Below are 27,386 nucleotides of genomic sequence, written 5' to 3'. Positions count from 1 at the left end.
GATCGAAAATCAGGGTCTAGAAAACTGTTATCAGACCAATAATATGCTATGGATGCGAGACATGGGTAATGACAGAAAACACAAAAAGAATGATAAAAGTCTTTGAAAGAAAAGTCCTAAGGAAGATATTTGGAACTATTAAAACGGAGTATGGAGATCCAGATACAACCACAAACTCTACCAACTGTTCAAAGAGACACCGATCTCAGAATTCATTAAACTTCATATACTTCGATAAGCTGGTCATTTAGTAAGAATGGAGACCACAAAATTGCCGAAAAGAACCCTATTTCTTATTGCTAGAATTAAGAGACGAGTTATGTAGATAAATAAATATCCGTAGATGTCTTTTCCTTAGGTTTTTCTATTGTTGTATGCACAGTGGCACACAACATATATGAATATACATTCACAATAAACTTGTGATCAATGCAGATAAAATTAGTGGAAGATTGCAATGACGAAAAACGCATATCAGCTATATGCATATTTATATTTTAACCTGTGTAGGTGTCAAAATATATGACTAGAAGAGACGATATAAATATGAGCCAATCTGGTTATCATCTCTTCCTGCATTTGTCTCATTTTATAGAAAAATGTCGTCACCATCATTATTTTTGGCTCGACAATCCTCCGTGGATCCTTGCCTGCTCTAAGATTCGTCGCCATTCTGTTCGGTTTCTCGCGACGTCATCCCTAAGTCACCTCTCATCTAACCACCTAATTCGCGGTCGGCCTCTGCTTCTTCTTCCTATAGTCGTTATTTCCTGTCGTTGGCTGTTTAGCAATCATATGTGTCCAACCCATCTAAGTAGCTGTGTTAACGTTACGACATCTTGTTCATTAAAGAGTTGGTATAATTTAAAATTATATCTTTTGCTCTTGATCGTTTACAGCTCCAAATAGAAAAATGTACTGTTAAATTATATAAAGTGAGTTCTCGTTTATAAAATACTGTGAATAAACTTAAATACGGATTAGGAGTAAAAGAAATAAAACACAGAAATTCAATAAAGTAGGAAAATATTAGAAAGTCTTAATTAATTCTAATACAAATATCTTAAATGAAAAGAAGAAAAGAGTGGATAGTGCTATGGTGAAATCTCTTGAGTAAACTCTTAATGTAAATCTAAAAAGAAGGCTATTTGCGGTAAAAATAGAATATAAAGAAACACAAGAATATGAAGAACTGAAAGGAGAAGTAATGAGAAAGTAAAAACTCGAATCAAAGCAGAATATTCTTATTTTAATTCTTTTTGTGTGGACATGACTGTATTTATTTTTCAATGTGCCTCCAGTAAGTTGTAGTTCCATCGTTTTCGCGGTCTCCCACTGATCGTCTTCCTATTGGGGAACCTATTTTACAGAAACGGTCATTAACAGAATAGAAAGAAGAGGTTTAAAATGGTTTGGACACCCATTGAGAATGCCTGACAAACGTTAGCCCCAAAAACTTCACAGATGGAAGAAGAAAAGAGGCAGACCTCGACGCTCATGGAAGGAAGGAATTAGAGTTACAGTCACTCATTAATTTCAATAAATAAAATAAAAAATAAAAACCGCGCCTGGCACTTGGGGAATCCTTCAGAAATGAATACTTCTTATAGCGCATTATTACTATGTGGGTTAATGAAATTTTACGTCTGCTTATTACCGAATTGTTAATATTTTTAACAATTCACATCCATTTAAGTCACTTCACTAAGTCATTCACAAACACCACACATTTAAGTTCTTTAAAAATTAAAAAATCTTAATTTTTTTCTCTCAATATTTTGTTTAATGAATTTATTCATCATTTACGTTTTCGATATTATCTTGTATTTATGTTTAATAACTTCATTTTGATTGTCATTACATTTAATTTAATTTTATTTTTAACTTTAAAAATTTTATTTATTTTTTAAATTTGATTAAATTTAATTTAGTTTTGTTTGAATTTTTATAATAAGTGGATATGTAAATATATGTAAATCTTACCATACAATTACAATAACCTACTGTATATCGGAACCATAAGACACTATGTCCACTTTTTTATTAAAATGAATTTTTTATGTATCCTGTATTACTTTTTAATACTGTTTTCAGAGATATATAACACTATGTCCTAGCCCTACTAGATTCTATTTTAGAACCAAAATTAAAACACTATGTGCCTTTTCTAGTTACAGCCATACAACACTATGAGTACTTAGTGTCTTATGCCCCTAAAGTAACAAACAAGGTCACATCCGTTTAACAACGTTATGTCCACATGTTCAGATTAAACGAGAGTTAGTCAACATGCATTAACGGTTTCAATGCTTTGTTGACATTTGTTAATATTACAACCTTTATAAAGTGTTTTTTTCGATAATTCAATGAGTTCCCAAGCCAAAAAACTTGTACTGCTGGCACGAGCTGCTGAAGAAATTGGCTAAAAAACCAACGTGAACGTAACTATGCGGAAGGTAAGACATATTTCGGCTAAAGGTAAACAAGTTGGTTCAAGAAGACTGAAGTCCCTGTGTGTTTATCGCATGAAATGTTACGAAAAACTATTTGAAGCAGACAGACAATATTGCCTAATTATTGGCTGGTGGATAGGAACAGTGACTTATAGAGACAATTTTTGCAATCATGTATAAATGTCAAAGATGTAGCACGTTCCAGAAGCAGAGAAAATTTGAAGCGGAAAAATAATACTCTGATTTATAGTTTTAATATTAGAAACAACAAGATCAATGTTTGTAAAGTAATGTTCTTGAATACTCTTTATATTTAAAACACTGTTATTGTCAACACATTAAAAAAACGCTTGGCAGGAGATCTCATTCAACCCGATAGAAGAAGGAAACATATACCAGCAACTAAAACATCGAAATGATTAAGAAAAGTGTCAGAAGGGATATTGCGTCTATTCCAGCCTACGAGAGTCATTACAGCGGAGAAATTTTTTTAAAAATATACGTAGGCCCTCAAGTGACTATAAACTTACAAATTGTATGTGAAGACTACAGGGGAAAAACGCTGTAAGTCAATTTTTATCGATTTCTTGAGGAATACATTTTTCGATACTTGGATACACGTAGTACAATCCACAAATATCAAACAAAATAAAAGTGCAATAAGTCAAACGTTACAAACGAATAAAATAATGCTGTACAATGGAAGAGCGCTGCAAGTCAAGGTTAAACTAGGCAACAATGCTGTAAGTCAGATTTAAGTGCTCAATGCGCCTGTCCGTAGGGACAATTTACAACGGAAAATCACAGTCAGTGTTCAGCATTCATACAAGTTGTTTATTTAAGTATCAATATTATCATAATCACAGTTTGTTTTTTAACGTTTGGTAAGTTTGAACTATTGTTTATTAATATGGAAAGTGAGGACAGCGAAATTGAAGAGGCTTTACAGTCAAAAACTACAAGAAAACGAAAAAGTTTTGGGCGAATACGTGATGTAGCTAAAGCGCTAAAAGTGCAAACTCACGAAACAGGCGAGGACTGCCGTTGTAAACGTTACCAGTGTTTTGAAAATATAACGGTTGAACAAAGAAATACAATTATTCGTAATTTTAATTCTATGCTGAATTGGGACGAGCAAAGTATGTATTTGGGTGGTCTAATATCCATACTTCCTGTAACTCAAAGAAGGCCAAGAAAAGATGAAGAGAATTGCAACGTAAGAGATGGCTCTTTTTATTACAGAATTCGCCTTGCGGTAACTAATGATGAGGGGCATACATCACCTGCAAAAGACGTTCAGGTTTGTCAAAAAGCTTTTGTTGCTCTTCATGGCATATCCACGAGAAGATTACAAACTGTACAAAAAGCCCTAAAACATGGTACAACCGCCAAGGACAATAGAGGTAAACATGGCTCAAGACCCAATAAATTGTCTGAAGAAACTATGTAGTTAATTTTAAATCACATAAAATCATTCAAAGGACGCATGAGTCACTACAGCCTAAAAAAATCTAGCAGGAAGTACCTTCCAGAGGAACTTAACATTAAAAAGATGTACAAAATGTTCCTTGAGAAACATCCCAATAGAGCAGTGTGCTATGAAGTATATAGAAAAACATTCAACACACGCTTTAATATCGCCTTTGGGTATCCCAGAACCGACACTTGCAGCATTTGTGATGCTTCCAAAATAAAAATAAGGGAATGTAAAGATGAAAAATTAATTAATAAACTTAAAACAGGGCAGAAACTTCACTTGCTGAAAGCACAGACATTTTACAAACGAAAAACAAAAGCTAAACTACGAGCAAGGACCTCAAGAGAATATGAAGTCATAGCAATGGACTATAATAAAAACCTTCCAATGCCTAATATTACGAGTAACGACGTGTATTATAAAAGGCAGTTGTCTTTCTACTCCTTTAATATCCATCGACTTAGTGATAATGATGTTGTTATGTACTCGTACCCTGAGACAGTAGCTCGAAAGGGTGCCAATGAAGTTTGCTCATTTCTGTATGACTATGTGACAATCCAGCTTCCTCCTGAAGTTCGTAACTTAGTGATTTTCTGTGATTCGTGTGGAGGCCAAAATAAAAATTGGACGGTATTCCGGTTTCTACATTATTTAGTCCATAAAATAAACAGATTTCACTCTATTTCAGTGACCTTTCCTATAAGAGGTCACTCTTACATAGAGACGGATAAAGATTTTGGTATCGTTAATCAAAAAAGTGCAGCAGAAACCCCAGAAGATTGGGAAGCAGTGTTACGATTGGCTCGTCAAAAACCTGTGCCTTATAAAGTAGAAGTGGTTGATAACTACTTGGTGCTTAGCTGGGACACTTTTCTTGCACCTATGTATGTTACAAAAGCACCTTTTAAAACTAGACCAATAAGAGAATTAAGCATTTCAAAGCAACATCCCAGACTAATTTATTTCAGAGACACCTACAATGGAACAATGGTTTCGGCTGTCATTAACAAAAAAGTGACTGGTAGGGAACCACCGTATACTGGAAAAGAATTCGTTTTTCCTTCTCGATCCTATACTGAGTCACTGCCCATTCCAATGGCAAAATACAAAGATCTCCAAGTTTTAAAAAAATTTTGTTCAGAAAAAGGAAGAATGTATTTTGATCAGCTAACAAAAATTTGACTTATTTTTTATCTTAAGAATTTTACAATGTTATCGATTCATTTAACAGATAATATTAATGTTTTTAGCTTTAGTTAAATTAAACAAGTCTAGTTCTGTTTATTTTTTTCTTTCGTTGAATTCATATTATATTATTTTGTCTTTGATAATTGACTTACAGCGTTTTTCCCCTGTAGTCTTCATGTGCAATCATGTATTGAACAAAAACTTGAAAAATAGTTAGTGGCTATACAGAGACATATTTAATGCATAATTTAATTTATCTTTTAAGCCACCAGAGGTTGACACGTGCGATGATTGTGACACTTTTCATGCTAAACTGAAAAGTAGTTTGTCGGCTGAAGACGAATTTATTGTTACAGCCAATTATCGTTCCCATACTGATGAGTCTATAAAGAGATATGCGATGAAAAATACTGATAGTGATACTTGTAAATTCAGCAATACAAGCACTGTTTTAACCATGGATTTACAGAAGTGTCTTCCAACACCCTTACTGTCATGTGGTTTATTATTTTACAAGAGAAAAATACCCCTAACTACACTATCCGCAATGCTTCTGAATGATGTGGGACGAAAGTAAGGGTGGCCGTGGGGGGAACCAGTTGGCATCTGCGCTTGTTAAGTGGATTTGCAATAATATTGGCAATACTAAAAAAATCATTCTATGGTCTGATAACTGTTACGGCCAGAACAAGAACATGACGCTTATCATGTCTTTCTACTGGATACTATGGAGACTTTCCAGGATCAGAGTAATAAATCAAAAGTTTTTATTGAAGGGCCATACTCACATGGAAGTAGACACCTATCATGCTTCAATTGAACGAAAACGTAAACATCTGAGTTATTTGGAAATTATCATACCTTGGGACTGGAAACGGTTCACTAGACATATAAAATATCAGGTACATAACATAGAGGTTTCAGATATGTTGAATTTTGAGATCATCTACGATAACACGTCTGCACCATTTGTTAAACGGAAACTTACTACAAATAAAGAACCCTTTCTTATTTCGTCAGCAGTTCATTTTCAGGTCAGGCAAGGCGAAGTTGGTATATTATATTACAAGCAAAACTTTGAAGAAGATTTTGGAGTCGTTGATCATAAACGAAAGAAAAGAGGTACATTTAAATTGCCTGATTCTTTACCAGCAATATGTAGTACACAAAAACCTATTACCGAAAATAAGTATAAAGATCATTGATACCTTTCCTTCCGTCATATTGCCATGATTTTTACAAAAATTTGAATTATGGTGATAACACTCATTACGAGTACCCCCTGCCAGACGCAGATGTTGAGGTCGACGTTATGGAACCAAATTAATAGTTCTAAGCTTTATTGTTCGTATTTCCAGGTACAAATAATGCATTTTGTTATATGAACGTTTATAATACTTTATATTCTTATAAGTAACAATAAAAATTGGACATAACGTTTTTTTATTTTTTACAACATAAATATTTTTTTTGTGGTGTTACGAAACACCATGTCCTTTCAAAGTTCTACAAAAAAAATTAAACCGAAACTACTGTCAGGTATAGTACAACTATTTAGTACAACATTAACTACCTTATTAACAAAATACAAAATCATTTTCAAAACTTGGAAAATATAAAAACAAGCGCGACAAAATCATTGTTTGCTCTTTACCAACATTTTCATTTATGTGACATGGTGTCTTATGGTTCCGATGTACAGCTATATTTTTAGCAATTTTGCGAACAAAATAATTACTGATGTAGTAGTAAAATTTCCGATTGACGATATTTGAATCACCAATTTGTAGAATAAAATAGTAAATCAATCTTATCGTTTTAAGAACAAAATACGAATGCAATGTCAGATGTTGGTAGTTCAGATTTTTTTCCTAGATGGCGTAGTTACCCTACTGGACGAACAGAAGTATATATTTTATTTTATTTTATTTTATTTTATTTTATTTTATTTTATTTTATTTTATTTTATTTTATTTTATTTAATTTTATTATATTTATTTTATTTTATTTTATTTTATTTTATTTTATTTTATTTTATTTTATTTTATTTTATTTTATTTTATTTTATTTTATTTTATTTTATTTTATTTTATTTTATTTTATTTTATTTTATTTTATTTTATTTTATTTTATTTTATTTTATTTTATTTTATTTTATTTTATTTTATTCTATTTTATTTTATTTTATTTTATTTTATTTTATTTTATTTTATTTTATTTTATTTTATTTTATTTTATTTTATTTTATTTTATTTTATTTTATTTTTATTTAGTTAATATTATTTAATTTTACTTAATTTTATTTATCTTTTACATTCTGTTTAACGTTATTTAATTTTATTTAATTCTATCTACTTTTCTTTAATTATATTTAGTTTTACTTAATTTTCTTCAATTTTATATAATTTTAATTTAATTTAATTTAATTTTATTTTATTTTATTTTGTTTTATTTTGGTAAAACGTTGACGTTTGTTAAACGTCATTTAATTTTAGCCTCATTTCAGCCTTATCGTTTTAAGAACAAAATACGATTACAATGTCAGATGTTGGTAGTTCAGATTTCTTTCCTAGATGGCGTAGTTACCCTTGCTAACAAACAGAGTTAGATATTTAATTTTATTGAGTTTTACTTTATTTTAATTAATCTTATTTAATTCTTTTTAACGTTATTTAATTTTATTTACCTACATTTATTTAATTTGATTTAATTTTAATTAATTTTGCTTACTTTTATTTAATATTTATTTAATTTGAAATTAATTTAATTTTCTTTTATTTTGGTAAAACCTCGACGTTTGTAAAACATCCTTTTTTTATAATAAGTGTATATTTAAATGTATGTAAATCTTACCTTACAATTACAGTAACCTATACTTTTAGCGATTTTGCGACAGAATTCATTACTGATGAAGAAGTAAAATTTCCAAGTAAGGATATTTAAATCATCAATTTGTGGAATAAAATAATATAAATTATAATATAAATCAAAAAAATCATATAAATCAACCTTATCGTGGATTCCATTCCAACCTCCTATAGGCCCATGTCATTAGCTTCATGTGTGTTGAAAACCTTCGAGAGACTTATCAAAAATCGTCTTGAGCAATAGTTAGAGAAAGAACATATTCTACCTGATATACAAGATGGCTTCAGAAAATCTATGTCAACATTGGAAGCATTAACAGTAATTGTAACAGATATTTTACTAGTTGTAGTAACATGAGGTTACTAGTAACCTCATGACTATGGCAGGTTTCAACAATATTACAGGTGCATTGGATAACGTTAAACTAAATGTTTTAACCAATAAATTGGTTTCGATTAGATTTAATACGCAATTAGCGAACTTTATAACCTCGCTGTACACAAACAGGAAAATACTTATAAAAATAAATCAGGTAACCACTATAGCTAGAACTACGAACCTAGGACTCCCCCAAGGCAGTATTTTAAGTCCTGTTTTGTTTTACAAAACTATATACAATGGATGTCAGTGTTAAACTTCAAAACATACGAACAATACAATTTGTAGATGATATTGTTTTTTATTGTACAAGGAAAATCTTTGAAACTTGTAAATATGAATTAAATAAAACTTATGACATCTTCAACGAGTGGCTGAATGAAAATTATTTTACACTTTCTGAACACAAAACAGAGGTGTGTCTATTTAGCCGAAAACGAAACATTGAACAGGATCATGTAAAACTGGGACCTTATAATTGCCAAATAAAAAATGTTGTGAGATACTTAGGATTATATCTAGATCGGAAACTATTATGGAAAGATTGTATGAATCAAATAACAAAAAAGTCTGAAAATGCTATTAACATACTGAGAGCCTTTTGTTAAACAAAATGGGGGGCTGACCCAAATATCGCCTTGTTATTTTATAGAACCATGATAAGATCAATCCTGGATTATGGTAGTCATTTGTATGGATCAGCGGCACAAATTCATTTAGACAAACTAGAAACCCAAAAAAACAAAAGTCTAAGAATATGTCTTGGATATCTCAAGTCAACCCCAATAAATATTATGGAAGCAGAAGCTGCAGAACCACCGTTAGAACTAAGAAGGCAACTAATTAGTAACAAGTTTATCACAAAATCATTTGCTAAATCCGCAAGTTATATAATTCCTATCCATAAACTGCCAATTTCAGTACTCACACAGTCTTATTGGCTAAGAAAGAAAACTCCGCTAATTTGTGAAAGTTATACCACTCTTTCCCAATTCAGGTCGGTACTGTACACATCAAAAACCCAACAACCAATATTTTCAGAACATCCGCATATCCTTTTTTCTAAAAAAATTAAGACGTTTCAGATTGACAAAAACGACCACTTCCTCGAAACGGTCAATAAACGATGGCCTGACTATTACCAGATTTACACCGATGGATCAAAAAAAAAATCATACAGGTTCCACTTTTTACGATCACACCTCAAAATATCATGAAGAGTTCAGATTACCAGATGAGGCAACGATATATACAGCAGAAATGTTTGCAATAAGTGAAGCTCTAAAATATATACTTAGGACGTATAGACTCAAAAGTGTCATATTTACGGATTGTAGAGGTGTCATAGAGAGACTAAAAAATATAAGTGCGGCCAAGAACTTAAGTCATCTAGAAGTAGAAATACTACAGACCAATCACGAAATACTTAGCTCGCAATGGGAGGTGCTAATAGTTTGGATCAAAGGGCATTCGGGTATACAAGGAAACGAAATTGCTGATAAGTTTGCAAAATTCGCCTCAGAATTACACAGAGATTCTATTAACCAGTGTATTCCATATACAGATTTGAATTTCACACTTAAAGTTCAACTTAGGACTAAATGGCAAGAACTATATGACAGCAAACAAATAGGATTAAAATGAAAAAGACAGAAAAGATTTTTCGAAACTATCTTACCGAAATAGGATTAAATTATAAATCATGTCAAGCCCAAATCCCAATAATAAGATGGTTCTACAACCAAAACAACAGGAACTTTATTATTACTTTAAATAGAATAAGAGCAAGTCATGCAATGTCATGCAATGTATAAATGTAAAATTGGTTTAATTGATGATTCCTCATGTTTATGTGGTGAACTTGGAGACTTAACACACATTTCACTTGGTTGTTCATTAAATAGTCACAGCACAGATAAATTTTATAATGAAGTTGTTAATAATAAAATTTGCTTACCCATAAATTTAAATTGTATAATTTTCAATAAGAATATTAATATATTGTACAACTTATATAATCACGCCAAAAGGTGCAAAATGAAATTGTAAATTACTAACTATCTTTTTGTTAGCAATTCTGCAACTATAAGTTAGTTAGTTCATAGTTAGATTTTGTAAGTAGGGGACGAAAAAATAAAAAAAATAACACAAAAAAAAATAGAAAATAAAAGTTAAAAAAAACATACACTGCTCACACTTAACTTTTACACTACTAATACTTTAAGCATTGTTATTGTGAAGAAGGATGAGTTTCCTTTAAATGAGTTTTCTTTAAATTTCTGTAGTTTTTTTTTCTTTTTTTTTTTGTTTATTTTTGTTTTAAATTATTATCGTCTGGCTAATTGGTCTTTACCAAAGCCATCTAATTAATTAAAAAAAACCTTATCGTTTTAAGAACAAAATATCATTTAAAAGTCAGATGTTGCTAGTTCAGATTTGTTTCCTAGGTGGCGTAGTTACCCTACAAACCCTACAAATAGTGTGACTTGTCGTCGTAGGCTCTTATATAGATAGATTGTAAATTTGATGCTGTTTATTTTGACAAATATGGTATTTAAAATGTTGGCTAAGTATTTTTTCTTTTGCCGAAATCAGCAAAATTCGTTCCACTTAAACCACAATTTGGATATTAATAAAACCATATCAGTTAAAAAATATATCGAAAACTCATAAATCTTATAATAAAGTTCGGACATTCCTGTTTAGAAATCACTCAATCATCCAAACCAGTTCCTGTGTATGATCCAGAAATAAACGATATCGTATAAGTATCCATAAATGTATCATTTTGTAAGATGTCCGAAAGGTCGTCAATATTTTTATAGTAGTTTTTTTATAGCGGGACCATAAAACTTCCTGTTAAAACTTTTTGTTTCGTTTCTATTTTATATCTAAAACTAATGAAAATGTGGCATTGACATACTTACAGAAACATGTAACAAAATGGTTTTTCGATGTAGTTTTATATAAATTTTTCTTATAGTTTTGATTTAGTTTTCAATTTAATTTTTCTTATAATCTATATTAAATGTTAGAAAAATCCAAGCATCTGCCCTCTAATAAAATTTTCTTTGTAAGTTCATTTTGCTTTTAGTAAAAAGGTGTAACGATATGGAAAAAAAGTTTCCAGTTTATATGCAAAGGTCTACGGCTCCTGACAGACCAAAGTTTTGGTGACGAAAATTTGCTACTTTTCCTGTTTCCAGCTTTGTCGCATTAGTTCTTAACTTCTAGTAATTTTAGATCTACCTCTATTTAGGACGACTATTTATTTCTTGGTCATGGCGGAAGTCGTTTCTCATGTCTTGCCCATCGATGGTATCCCACAGAGTACATTGCTTTTTTCGTTAGTTCTTTATAGACCTTTGGTTCAATAGATCTTCACATCTGCTGATCTATAAGATAAATTTGAAAGGCGACAGAAACATATATAAAATAACCAAACATAGAGCAAAGGCAGCAAAAGATTTTAATTAAATTATATGTATCTGAGAAGAAAATAATAAAATACCAGTTGAGTTAACGGAGACATTGACAGCAATGGTCACCAACATATAAAATGAGAAAGTTGTTCAAGCCCTTGAAAAAATAAAGAAAGGTAAAGTAGTTTGACATGATAGATGATATTCCTGAAGAAATGTGAATAGCTTTAGAAGAGACAGGAACCAGTTGACTAACAAGTTTATTTCATAGAATTATGGAAGTGGGATAAATGTCAGGCGAATGGAGAAGAAGTATATTAGTACCTGTTTACGAAATCAAGGGAGATAGACGACAATGCATAAACTACTGCGTCACAAGACTAATTAGTTACACCATGAAAATATAGGACAGAGTAACTGATAGACAGATACGTGAAGAAACCAAAATATCCGATAATCAGTTTGGTTTTATGCAAGTCAGATTAACAACCTATGCAATATTCGTTAGAAGACAGCTAAAGGAAAATACGGAAATAAAGAAACAAACTTCTTCTTTTTAGGGTGCCTGTCCGTTTCGAACGTTGGCGATCATTCTGGCTATGATGACTTTGTTGGTTGCTATACGAAATAGCTGGGTTGAGGTCTTTCTATACCATGCTCTCAGGTTAGCAAGCCAGGATATTCTTCTTCGTCCTGGGGCCCTTTTTCCTTCAATTTTACCTTGCAAAATGCATTAAAGTAGCTCGTATCTGCCTTGATTTCTCATTATATGTCCCAAGTACTACAGCTTACGGCTCTTTTTACGATGTTGACTAAATCCGCAGTTGTGTTCTTCCTCCGCAGTACTTCTTCATTGGTGACTTTGTCTGTCCATGGTATCTTTAAGATTCTTCTGTATACTCATGTTTGACCATAGCTCAAAAACCTGAAGTTTTGATAGAGTTTCCGCCTTCAATGTCCTCGTTTCTACTCCGTACAAAAGCAATGAGTACACATAAGATTAAAGGAGCCTTATTTTTGTTTCTAGGGTGAGGTCATGGCTCTTGAACACAGAACTATGAGTTCTGTATTCAAAGAAACAAACACTCATACGGTATTTATTGATCATGAAAAAGCATATGATAGAGTTCGTTGAGAGATTCTGTGATGGACACTCAGCAAAAAATGAGTTCCCGGTGAATATCTAAAGATAGTGCGAGACATGTATGATGGAGTAACAACTAGGTTTAGGACAGGTATGGGAGAAACTGATAAGTTTCATGTGAAGTTTCATAAGTTTTATGGATCAGATAAGAGAGAAACTACAGGGTAACATTCCCTGATACTTATTGTAGGTTGATGATGTACTGTTTGTAGGAAATACTTAAAGAGATTTAACACAAAAACTGGAACAGAGAAGACAAGCTCTTGAGGAAAAATGAATACTTCATAGGAAAACACAGAGTATTTGAAATGTTTATTTAATCATGGATTTACTACATAAAAAAACTTTGGATGGTGAATTGATTGTGAAAAGTAATAGTTTTAAGTACCTAGGATAAAATGAAAGCAAGCTACTGGTGTGTTCTGTAACAAACAGATTACAATGAAAGTAAGGGGAAAATTCTGTAACACTGCCATAAGACCACCTATGATGTATAGAACTGAATGTTGGCCAGTTAAAAAAATGTGGAACACCGAATGCATGTGGTGAAAATGAGGATGTTAAGATGGACGATTCGAGTGAGAAAAAAGGATAAAATTAAGAGTGGATATATTAGGGGCAATGTAGGGGTGGCACCGAATGATGCCAAAATGAAAGAGAGATTAAAATGGTTAAAATTGAGAGTCAGGATTGACATTGGTGTGACCTAAGATTGAAAGTTATGGAGAAATGTAATTAGTGAATATATATATATATATATATATATATATATATATATATATATGTATATATATGTATATATATGTATATAAATAAATATGTTTTGGATGGGTTGGAGTCAATAAACGGGGCTATTAGGTAACTATTTTTTATCTCGAGCTTTTATTTGTGTTTACAATCATTTTCAAGATCTGCTAAAAAATACAAAATATCTTACAAAGTGGAACTGGTAAAAAAATATTAACTCACCAAATAAAACTAGTTTGGTTAATAAATTTATGCTGCTAAACATATTTCAAAATACTTTTTAAAAATTAGCCTTAAATTATCTAATAAATGTTTCTCTTAAATTTTGTAACATAATTTTGAAAAACTTTTTTAACACAAAAACAATTGAATTTATAAATAAGTTAGAATAGCGACCAATTACAAATAAGCCTCAATGTCATGAATGCCAACTTACAATTTTCATTTTTGACAATTATATTGCCAAAAACTAAAATTTTGTTTAAAAATTCTTTTTTATTTAGTAATAAAAAGAAGATTTATTCATCATTGATAGATGCCTAAAAAAATGTAATAAGTATATGAAAAATTAAATTAAAATGTGATATTTTACTGGTTTTATAAATAAACTCTAGGGAAATAATATAATTATAAATTTTGCTTAGATTTTGAATTTTTGATCTTTTGTTTAAATTATTATCACTTCTGCTAATACAAACCATTTTTAAAAAAGTCCAAAATTTTAATGTTATCAAAATCCATAATATGGTTTTTGTCGATTATATGCTCTGCTAAAGCACACTTTTGTGAGGAATAATACGATTTGACAGATTTCTTCCGGTCTCACCAACATACACAGCTTCACACTGAGTACAACCCTTAGATTAAATATTCCTGTATGTTACCAATTTATGTTAAAATTAAAATGTGAGAGGCATGATGCAATGTAAACTGAGAATGATATAATTAAAATTCACCTATAGGTACTATATTTTGAGAATAAATAGTCTCCGAAATTTGTAGATCCAATAGTACAATAATTTCAAAAAAAAAATCGCAAAATAAGGCGCATTTTATAAATATTTTATTTCTATATTCAAATTTTTGTTCTAATTTGTATGTTGTAGAAGCACAAACTTATATTATATTTGTAAAAATAGGACTATGAAGATGTTGAATAGGAATAAATATTTCTGAAAACATTTGAGTGATCTTTACGAGTATGTTGATGAAATCATTGATTAAAATATTTCTACTAAATTATCCGCGTAATATAAGAGATAATTTAGAAGTCTTTGTATATTTTCTGATATGTACGTAATTAAAAGCCCATTATTTATCTCCGGTTGCACAATAGGTACTACATTCACAATTAATAGTCCCGGAACTTTGGAGAGTCTCTGATTACAATAATTCCAACAAAATTAATCACAAATTAGGGGGAAAATTGATACCTTGACTCACCCCTCGTTACTGTTCGTTTCAGTCTATTAGTATGTCATGTCTAAACTCAATAAACTCGTTTTTTTTCATCGGTTGATGTAATGTGCAAAGAGTGAAAACGAAGATGAGCAGACCGTATGATTTTTTAATTGTCTCTCTGCTCTGGCTCGTAACAGGGGAGTATCTCAAATTGTTTGAGTGTTAAACGCACTCTCTCATAATGGAGTGTTAATTTTTTAGCAGGTTGTTGGTAGAAGAGACTGAAAGTGTGCTCGATCTGATACGGTCTGACTTCGAAACAGGACCGTATGCTGATTGGCTTTTTTCAGTTCATTTACATTGTTTTAATTTAAGTTTAGAGCCAGCATACTTGATGTATAACCAAATATTAATTGTATCAAATGTAGAATATATAATTTTGTTGTAATATCTTTTTAGCAACGTGGCAGACTTTTTTAGCGGTGTACGACTAAAAGGAAATTCTCAGAAAAAGCAAAATCTACATAGATAATGAGGTAATGACCAAAACCGTTATCAATATGTAAATATGCTAATTTATATATAAAAATTCGACGTCGTCGAGAATCATAGACATATTTATTTGATAAAACATCATTAGATAATAGACAGCTCGTTACGACGTTTAGAGAGCTTTGAGATGTGGGTATTTCGTCGTATGCTGAAAATTCCATGGACCGACCGCGTTAGAAATGAAGAAGTTTTAAGGCGTGTGAATAGAGAACGTGAACTCACAGAAATTGCCAAGAAGCGTAAAACGTCTTATCTTGGACACATATTTAGACACGACAGGTATAACTTCCTTCAGCTTATTATAGAAGGGAAAATAGAAGGCAGACGCGGCCCGGGTAGACGACAAATGACCTGGCTGCGCAACATCAAAGATTGGACAGGATTAGACTTTCAAAGTTTAATAAGGAAAGCCCAAAATAGGGAAGACTTTGCAAAGGTCATCGCCAACCTTCGCTAAGAAGACGGCACCTAAAGAAGAAGAGATAATAGACGTGTTGTATTTTTAAAGAATTTTATTTACAAAAAGGAAATATATTTAAAACTAAAGTTCTCAAGAAGGAAAATTAAAAAAAAAACAATTTCTGCAAAACAAAAAAACAAAGTCCAGTTTTTGGGTAAATGATGAATTTCGTCATTTTTCAAATTTGTTTAATTAATAATCATTATGGTCAACTGTAGCTTCAAGAAAATAATGAATCCTAAAGGCGCGTACAGACCTACAAACGCATGCGGTGAGCAGCCACGAATACACATCATCATCATCATTTTGGCTTTACAACCCTGTGTGGGTCCTAGCCTCCCCAAGAATTTTTCTCCAGTCGTCCCTATCCATCGCCTTCCTCCGCCAAGCACGTATTTCCATATTTCTCATATCTTGATCTATGTTATCTAGGAATCTTGTTCTGGGTCTTCCTCTTCTTCTTTGACCAATAGGTCTATCAAGGAGCGTTTTTCTAGCTGGGTCGGTTTGCTCCATCCGCATTACATGGCCTACCCACCTCAGACGTCCTATCTTTATGTGCTTTACGATATCTGGTTCCTGGTATATCCTATAGAGTTCGAAGTTGTATCGACTTCTCCAGACACCATTTTCATTTACCGCTCCATAGATGCGCCTTAGTATTTTTCTTTCGAAACATCCTAACATGCTTTCATTGCTTTTTGTTAAAGTCCAGGTTTCTGAACCATATGTTAGGACTGGGCGTATTATTGTTTTACGAATACACATACGTGTGCAAATGTGGACGGCGCTTTCGTAACCTCTCGCCGCATGCGTTGCCTCTCACGAATGACTTGAGCACACATGCTGCGAGCCAGAGTGGTGTCGGTTTTTTCGCACACATCAAAGAAACATACGTGTCGTTCGCGCTCAGTTTAGACAGATAGCGTGGGGATTTGTTGCATTTTGCAAGACAAGTTCGGATTTATTGAGTTTTATTCATTTTATTGATTTATGTGTAAAATGGAGTGGTCAAATGAACAATATTTAGAATTAATAGATTTGTATGAAGAAAACCCTATATTATGGGATCCACAAAATAAGTTTTATTATTCAAAAACAAAAAAAGAAGATGCATGGGAGTCGATTTCAAGAAATCTTGATATAGACTCAGCAGTTGTGAAGAAGAAAATAAGCAGAAATTGTCCAGTATTAGATTCTAACGCCAAATCTACTAGTAAATCGGACTTCATTTGTAGGGTTCTTCTTTTAAACAAATGCGTCGTTCACCATCGCCTATTTTTCCTTTGTTTTTTCTTTTTTAATGAACTAATAACCACAAACGCGGCACTAACCATAAGCAGCTCCTGAGGCATTATTTCACGAATGGATGGAGCGCCTTGAGCACGCATACATATGCGGTGATTTCTAATTTTAACGAATGCTCTGAGCGCGAATGGTTTGAGTACGCATGCATATGGGTGGCTTCTCACCGCATGCGTGTGCTAGTCTGTACGCGCCTTAAGAGTCATGCTTTCAATTAAGGGGGTTGTAGGGTTTATTTTCAATATTTTAAACATATTTTTAAGATGACGTTTTTAAAAAATGTAATGGTATGTTGAATGTTAATGTTAAAGTAAAATTTAATTATAACATGAGTACATTGTAGTACATTTCAAGAGTATTATCTGAAATTTTAGTACAAAAATATTAAAAATTAAAACAATGGCAGCTAATTTTCCAAGATGAAAAAAAAGTTACTTTGCGGTGTTCATCGTAACTTACAACTGGATCATCTGTTGACAAAAAACCAAAAAGATCTCGTTAGTTTATGAGTTACCCTAAGTCGCAACGTCGAAATATTGTTCACTTTACCGTTTTTTCAAATTTTAGAAGTAAAAAAAGACAAATTTATTTAATTTTCAAAAAATGTTTGTTAAAATTTGTCAAATTTGATGTTGTAAAATTAATTATAATAACAAAATGGACAATATCTCGACGTTGTGATCTATTAAATTGTCTATAAAAGAAGTGTGGAAAATTTGGGAGGGATCGATTCGGTAGTTCTTGAGATACAGTAAACACAGACTTGAAAAAAATTATTCCGAGAAAAACGCGTTGAAAAAAAGCAAATTTTTGTGTATAGCAATAAAACACTGAAAACTTTGTTTTCAAAACTTCCACAAAATTTATTATAAAATCTTATCACTACAGCTGTTTCGGCAGAGTGCCTTTCTCAAGTGATCTCTTTTTGGCATGCGTTTACACTTAGAGTCTTTAATGAAATAGGTTGAGGAGGGGAGAACTGTTGTTCTCAAGTTAGTCATTCAGAATTATATCTGTGTTTTTTAGTTTGTTAACTTCCATAGATTCTAAGAAAGATAGCTTAAAGCCTTTATTTTGAATGTGAAGAATTTGAAATTCGTCATTAAAAGAAAGATTATGATCTAGAAGGTGAAGTGCGTATGTAGAATCTGTTTTTCTATTATTGAAAGCCCTTTTATGTTCTGCTATTCGTTTAATAAAATTTCTACCAGTTTGACCGATGTAAGTTTTTGGGCAGTCGCCACATTTAAGTTTGTATACACCACTGTGTAAGTGCTTTTTATTTTGGCTCTTGTTGTTTTTAATATATTTGTCTAAGTTATTGTTTATTCTGAAAGCTGGTGTTATTCCTTTCTTTTTATGTGTTTGACTATTTTTGTTGATCTTTTGCCTGTATGTGTAATCGAGCAGAAGGTACTGGGTTTTTTCTCTGGTGGTGTAAATACTAATTTCAGGGCTTTCTTGTGTAGTTTTTGATTTACAATTTTTATAATCGTTTGTTCGTTGTATCCATTGTTTACTGCTATTTGCTTAATGATATTTAATTCTATCTCAAAGTTGTATTTTGATATTTTGAATTTCTGTTAATCTATGTAACATACTATGATAGGCTGCCAGTTTATGTTGTGTAGGATGGGATGATGAATTCTGTATAGTTGTGTCAGTATGGGTAGGTTTATGAAATATAGAGAAGTCATGTTTGTTTTTAAGTTTGATAATTTTTAAATCTAAAAAATTTATGGATTGATTTTGTTCTGTTTCTATTGTAAATTCAATATGACTATGAAGTGAATTAATATACGATGAAAATTGGTTGAGTAGCCTGTTAGTTTCTGTTAAACATACCAGTATATTGTCTACGTATCTTCACCAATATAAAAACTGTTTGAATATGGGATGTTTTGAAATCTTTGTCTCTAGATGATCCCTAATTTGTTTGATACTTATAAAGTATTACCTATTCCAGGCCCACATAGTGACGTGTTTTCTGCTAAAATGTCTAGAGCATCGTCTTGCTTCTGCATACGACGAACTCTCTCTTTTTTTGGTTGCATCTGCAGCCATATCTGCCGCGAGTGCATAATTATGAAAACTTGACACTCTACTTATTCCAATTTCTACGTGGGTGCTCACATACCTTACTTTCTTATGTCATTCACTCATCAAGCTCACTCACCGCACTCACTTACCTTACTCACTCACTCACCTCCATCACTCACCTCAATCGCTCATCTCACTTACTCATCTCACTCACTCATCTCAATCACTCACCTCACTCACTCACCGCACTCACTCACCTCACCTCACTCACTCAGCTCACTCACTTAACTCACTCACTCCTAAATGCCTATAACTCCGCCAATCGAATAAAATAATATAAAAAACGCACAAAACCTTACCACCTTTAAGTTATTATTTTCTTCTTGAAGCATATTTTCCCAACATTGTAAAACTATTTCAATTAGTTTATCTGTATTGCTATGATGATATTAACCAGTTCTAATATGTCTTCTGGTCTTATCCTAAGTGCTCTATGGGATTATGGTTCGGTGAGCAATAGCAACATTGCCATACCTATATATGCATGTGTGTATGTGCAGATATATGGGGATGATCTCTACCCCGACATGGTGCGTTCCAATAACTGATAGGGAACATCCTATATCAAAATAGGACAGGGGTGAATAAGGTTTAACCAAATCAACACCCGTGGATCAACTGAGAACATGTCATGGGCATGGCCAGCTATGTCATTACTGTGGATTTGTCACTTAAACATGACACAAACGCATAAACAAAATCACACACAACCAAACACATACATACACACATACATACATACATACACACACATACACACACACACGCACACACACACACACACACACACACACACACACACACACAATAACACTTATGGATGCATCACAACCGACTCATTATAATCCCGAGGTATAACACTATCGTGCTTAGGGGATGCATAGCACACGAAAGATATTGTTGCCTTAAGCGATGCTCCCGAAACCTAATGAAATTTGGGAGATTGTAGTCTCAGCACGGTAAAGGCGCACTGCCGTGCCTGACACTATTTCGTCCCAACTCGTGGAAACAAATATGAACAAGGAGACAAAAAACATAATAGAGATCAGAGCTCAAAAGAGAATTAGAAATGAATAACTCTTCTGAGTTTAGAGCTATAAATAACGGGATGATCAGAGAGATGACTCCAGTCGCGGACTCTGTATCTGCCCAAAATACTCATTCGGAAGGTATTCAGAGGGGAACAGACTCTAAGCTAAGTATCAAAAAACAACTCTTTGGAACTCGAAAAAGAAGATTACGAGGCCAAAATTGCTGCTGGGACATGGACTACAGTAAATCCGCATAAAACCAATGTGAAATTACCGGCAATACTTGAGGGAAAAAAGGAGATTTCGAGAAAATACCATTACTCCTACCCCCAAACAAAAAGTTGATAAAAAACCAAGGAACGATAATGATCAGACTGAGTGACTGAATGAGTCTTTAAAGTGAGTAAATAATTAAGATGGCGTTAGCATTCATATACTATCCTAATACTTAACAAGATTAGGCCTAAGCAGACTTGATTATCAAAAACTGGAACGAGCAGTGTATGTATGGACTTCAGAACAGTTCCATAAAACATCTTTAAGCGAAAGAACTCTGTGGGTGAGCTGTATTAACGAGTATACAAAAAAATGGACAAATGAGTTGAGGGCTATGGAGCATATGAAGGCTATGGAGCAGATTTAACGGCTAAGGAAACAAAATCAAGACCTTAAGATGAAAGACTAGTTGTTGTAAGAGAAGGTCTCCTATAAAGAATTGTTGGCTGCTCACGGCAAATTTAATGGAACATTTGAAGATAGAATGCAACAGACTGCCGTTACAGAATAGACTTCAAATTCCCCAAAATCATGAAATTTACCAAAAGGTAGAAAAAAATATTGAAAAAAGAAGTGTTTGATTTGCTATTTGTAAGTCTAATGATTTTTGTTAGTTAAATATAAAAATACCTATCTTCTTCTTCATGTGCCATCTCCTCTAAGAAGGTTGGCAACCATCATGGCAATTCGCACTTTCGATACCGCTGCTCTAAAGAGGTCAGCAAAAGTACAGTTAAACCAAGCTCTATAATACCCATACCTATAGGAAATACCTATAAAACTGTTAAAACTAGTGAAAGAGGCTAACTTGGAGGTATTGGCAAATTTGTTCAACACGGTGTACGATACGGGAATAATGCCGCAAGAGTGGCTGAAGTCAGCGTTTATAACCATCCCTAAAAAACAAGCAGCAAAAGTGTGCTCTGACTATTGAACACTGAGCCTCATGAATTATACTTTACAAGCACTGCTTAGAGTAATACATAAAAGAATCTATGAAAAGTTAGAGGAGGAGATTAGTGAGACGCAGTTCGGGTTTCGAAATAAAATGGGTACTAGAAAAGCACTATTTGCATTTAACATACTGATGTCATTGATGTCGTGATGTAAACGTTGACCTACACTTGTACTTTGTTGACTACGAAAAAGCTTTCGATAGAGTAAGACATGAAAAACTAATATCAATACTTATAAATAAGCAAATTGACAGTAAAATCATAAAGAAAATCCAAACATTAAATTGGAACCAAAGTGTTTTAGTTCAAATTGATGAGTAACAGTCAGAAGAAATAGATCTGTAGAGAAGTTAGACAGGGATGCGTTTTATCACCACTTTTGTTGAACTTATATTCTGAAGAAATTTTCAAAAATACTCTTAATAATATCAAAGCGGGAATAACTGTTATCGGAAAATTACTCAATTACTATAAACACTAAAAAATACACCACATACTGAGAATAAATGGTACCGTGATAGAACACGTAGAAAAATATCAGTACTTAATAATTTTGATTAATGAAACCAATAAACATACTGCAGACTACGTACCATTCGGTGCTATATATTTTCAATATTATTATATGGAATAAAGACTTGGATATTAAAAAAATGCAATTTAAAAAGAATCGAGAATTTCGAACTCAATTTTTACCGTAGAATATTAAAAATATCATGGACTGATAGAATTACAAATAAAGAAGCACTGTAGAGGGTTGGTAAAGAAACAGGACTAATCACTACTATACAAACTAAAAAACTGTAATACCTAGGCCACGTGATGAGGGGACCAAAATATAAAATTTTAAGATTCATAATATAGGGAAAGATTCAAGGAAAAAGATCTGTTGGCCGAAGGAAGAATTCTGGGTTGAAGGATCTACGTGATTGGTATAGCCAATACAGCTTTTTTCCCAAAATTAAACATCTAGATTTATCTAAAATACTACGATTGTATTTTTCTGCTAATCCATTCTGCTCTGGATTCCTGGATACAGAATATTTTATGGTTATTCCTGTACTAGTACAGAAATCTAAAGATTTATAGAAGAACTATTCTCCTCAGCATTATCACGTCTCAAATACTCTATTTTTAGGTTGCATTTTGATTCAGTTAAGGCTAGAAAATTCCTAAAGCATGTTTCCACTTCAGTCTTTTCTTTAATAAGGTATAATACTCCAAAATGACTGTAACGATCAATGAATAAAACATAATAATTTTTACCATCATGAGTAGAAGGGCTAATTTTTCCACACACAACTGTGGACACATATTGAAGTAAACGTCGAGCTTTCCTATCACTTGGGATGCTCTTTAAAAATGGAGAACGTGTTTGCTTACTTTTCAAGCATATCTCACATACTGAACTCACAGGAAATCTACAAGAGTGTCCCATCCGCTTGTACCACAACTCAGGTGTATTACGAATAATGTTATCCACATATGAATACAATTGCAATTCTATAAAATACGAATTACCAATCAATTTTTCAGTAATAATTGCAGTATCACCCCTCATGATTTTTACTTCCTTATTTTTAAAAATCACACGAAAACCTTTTTCTTCAATTTGTGTTACTGATAATAAGTTGTAAGAAAGATTGTCACAAGCAAAAACATCATTTAAAGTAACTGAAAGTCCTTCTTCAGATATACCTGAGAAACTACCTTGAAATTTTGCTGCTACAGTTTCACCAACCTTTGCTACATTTATTTGTCTACCCACTGCTTTGGAATTAGTCAAAAATTGAATTTATTTTGACATAAGCAGGTGATTTGTACAACCACTATCCACAACCAGATGTACACTATTCATTACATTTGAATCACAGCCGACCGCAACTTGCTGTTTTGTGTGACTACCAAAAAATGCAATTTCTTTATTTTTAACATTACTTATATTAGCAGTTTTATATGTCTCATTTCATGAAAATGGTAACAACGAACTTTAAAAGTATTTGTGCTCTTACCTTTATCTATATCTTGACCAACAACAAAGGCATTCGAAGGAACAGGTACACTAGTAACTCCTTTGTTTTTAAACGATCATCCTCTGCCATTAAACTATTTTTCACAAAATCTACAGTTACTTTGGATGGATCAGAACGAAATAAAATATCAATGTTACAACTGAACTAAATCTGTCAGGCATTGCAGATAAAAGTGTGGTGATCTTTTCACTATCATCTATTTTATCTCCTGCATCATTTAATTCTCTTAAGGTTTTATTAAAATCCACCAAAAACTCACCCAAGTTGCCGTCTTCTTTAAGTACTAAGTTTCCCAACCTTTTTCTGGATTTGTACTCGAGACTGAAGTCCTGTCTTTTCGTAAACAACTTTAAGAGCTTCCATCATTCCCATCGAAGTTTCTTGGGTTTTAATTATTTTCAAAACAATAATTATCCCCAACTAACTGAAAAATAATATCCTTTGGAGTCGAATTACTTTTAACAAAGTCTTTATACTTATCGTGAGTGCTACCAGGTTTCTCTTGAGAAATGACATCAAGAACACCATGTCTTTCCAATATTCTTTCCAATCGAAATTTCCACGAATCAAAACCGGCTCCATTAAATTGTTTTACATTAGCCATAAAAAATTGATTGCTGGACGAAGCCTTAACTAAATGAAACATGTGCAAAAATTGTGAACACAATTTTTGCACATGTACAGAGAACAGTGACAAGTGATAAGTAAGTCATCAGACATCAATAAAATTAAAATGTGTTGCCAACATTATAGTGCTGAATTGAACAGCAACAGTAGACATATAGCCACCCAGTTTAACTTCCTGTGGACCTGAGGGAGTAACACCAGATATAAGTACTGCCTAATTATCGAACTATTCCAAAGAACTCTCGATTATATATACAACATTTTTATTTCTTATGATTTTATAAATTTAATGTATTATTTTTATATTTTTGTTTATATACAATTTAGAATTTTGTTCAAATTTGTTTCATTGTTTGGATATTTCCTATTGACTATATTTCCTTGCTTGAATTTTTTAACGTATATATTTCAATGATATTCAGTCCAGTAATTTTTTCATTGTGTAGTAATTATTGTCTGACTTTAATCGTCGTATTTATTAAAAAAAAAAAGGTTAGACACGCACATGTATTTTTAGCATGTATCACACAAACAGTCCCGAAAGGCGTTTTTTACACGACCTTTTGCACTTACATTGATATCGCTTTTCACTGAATACCTGACACCTCGTGTTCCGTGCAATAAAAAAACTCAGAAGAGATTTATAATTCCCAAAAGGTCAAAAAGTCGCGACGGCCCTGTCCTTGGACGTCGGGAGCGACGTTCAAATGTCAATCTATTTCTACTCGTGCAAATTAGCCATTATTAATCATTCAACGATATTAATAAATGAAACAGTAGGTGTCACGAAATCTGTGATGATTTCAGACTCGATCTTTTCGAATTTTGACATACCCCAACGGGTATTTCTCGTACTTAATTATTAAGTCGTTTGGAAATCGAGGTTAGGTTTAGCAGAGATTTTTTCTCAACAACCCATTGATATTTTAATCATTCACAAACTTTTTGCCAAATGATTATTCACTGTTTGTTTAAAATTGCTAAAGCTTTCAATAATGCAAAGCAAAGTTTAAAACAATATCACATTTTCTAAGCAAGAATTAACCATCTATAGAATTTTTTTAGTAAATGTAATAATTTCGAATAATTTTTATTAATAGAAAGTAAAAATTCTCACACTTGTGGTGAAATATTGATTGTAATAACACTTAATAACAAAATTAACATTCCATAATTATGCTGAATGGAATAGATATGTATATGTATTACCATATTTTTCAAAAAGGTCAGCATCAGATATAAATGTGATATCTTAGCTTTGTGACGAGTTTTCATTTAATTATAAATTGATTTTCTTTTTTGGTTGTACAATATTGTTGCTACTTATAACTGACTAACTTACAGACAGTTTTAATCTAAAAATCTTAACCCGGTATCTGGCAACACCAAAAATAGATGTAAAATTATTTTATTGGGTAAATAATCTTATATAACACTTAATAACACCCTGTGGTACAAAAAAATCAGAAGGAGCAAGGGGAAAGCGGTTTTTGAATCCGTTGCCTAGAAGCAACATTGCCAGTCAAGAAACACTATTTGGTACTAACTTCTACTATCTTCTACACTAATGAAGATCTCAAAATTTAGTTAATCATAAATAAAGAACTATTTAACTAAAAGACATTTTATTGGTTTAATAAAAAAAACTTTTATATATAAAGCACCCAAGATTAAAAATTATAATTATAGACCTAATTCTAACGGTGAAATGATAAAAACAATTTTTGTTCGTTGTAAAACAATGCCGCATGTTACGTTGTATAGCCAGTTTTACAAAATCTACATCTTCTTTTAGCGGTATAAACTGGCCAGAGACCTAATGCATCTGTTCTGGTAGCATCATCAGGTCTTACAGCAAGAGAATGGCGAATTAGGTTATTTGTATTTTCCGTACTTGATGGACGGCCTCGCTTTACTTTGATCTTTTCAGTGTTGGACAAAGACCTAACTAGTTCACAAGAGGAATTCTTGAAGAAACCCCCATAAAAATCAAAATGGATAAAAAGTCTGTTATTTCGGAAGTTTTTCTGTTGACACTTACCCCAGTTTTTGCGTACTGTGTAAATTCGTCTGGTATATAATATTCTTTATTAGATTTAGTGAAAAAAACCTCGTAAAACACTTAAGAGGCAATGCTACCTCTACTACGTTATTGTCTATAGTTGTATTTTCGAATAGAATGGTTTTTATGTCACTTTCAGACCAGTTATAATATATTGACTCCACTACTTTTTTTAGTTTTCTTGGCGGTTCTTCATACTCCTCCGTGTCAGACAAATCGGGGAGATTTGCGTCGACAGGAACAATACACGACATTTTTATCTTCATACTCTTCTTCCAAAATAGGAGGTAGTTGATATTTCATTTAAATTTTTCATAGTGAAATCTTATACTGAAAAACCAACTCAATTACTCAACTGACAATTTTGCCTGAGAGCTACATGATTTTTATTCAACAAAATAATATGATTACTTACCGTATACAGCAAAATATAGCACAGAATTACACTAAAACAACCTTTGCTTATATACGAAGTACAAAACTAACCTCAGAATTCTCCTAACAAACGTTTGGCAATAAAAATTATGACACACCCACTCACACGTAGACCTCTACTCCTATGTACCCATTCTATGTACTCAAATTATTTTTTTCAAATATCTCTATGGAATGCTAGATGTCGCCATCAGTTTTATATAACTAACACGACATGTTGCTTACAGTTACCATTGTCAGATAACAGCTATATATAGTAGGTGTTTATAAAGATGGTGTTGCCTGAGAGCAACAAAACCAGATACCGGGATTAACTAGTATCTTTTCTATATTTTCCAAAGACTGTACTTTTGTGGGCTTTCTCCATTCGTAAATTAAGCTCTCCTAAATATTTTTGTTATTTATATATGTCAGAACTTGTTTCAGTCTTTCGTTGTTACATCTGCGTTATCGTTAGGTGCATATATTCCG

The 27,386-nt window shown here is 32.3% G+C and overlaps 1 protein-coding gene across 1 annotated transcript; it reads left to right on the top strand.

Moving 5' to 3' along the window:
• The first annotated feature begins 9,519 nt into the window (after positions 1–9,519).
• LOC140435146 (uncharacterized) lies at positions 9,520–10,008 on the top strand. The gene has a single exon (XM_072523887.1). It carries the CDS (start codon positions 9,520–9,522, stop codon positions 10,006–10,008), a length of 489 nt encoding a protein of 162 aa, XP_072379988.1.
• The last annotated feature ends 17,378 nt before the right edge of the window (positions 10,009–27,386 follow it).

This window comes from Diabrotica undecimpunctata, chromosome 1 (genome assembly GCF_040954645.1).
Source record: "Diabrotica undecimpunctata isolate CICGRU chromosome 1, icDiaUnde3, whole genome shotgun sequence".
NCBI lineage: Eukaryota > Metazoa > Arthropoda > Insecta > Coleoptera > Chrysomelidae > Diabrotica > Diabrotica undecimpunctata.
Note: the sequence above shows the minus strand (reverse complement) of the source record. Positions and strands in the feature narration are given on the sequence as shown.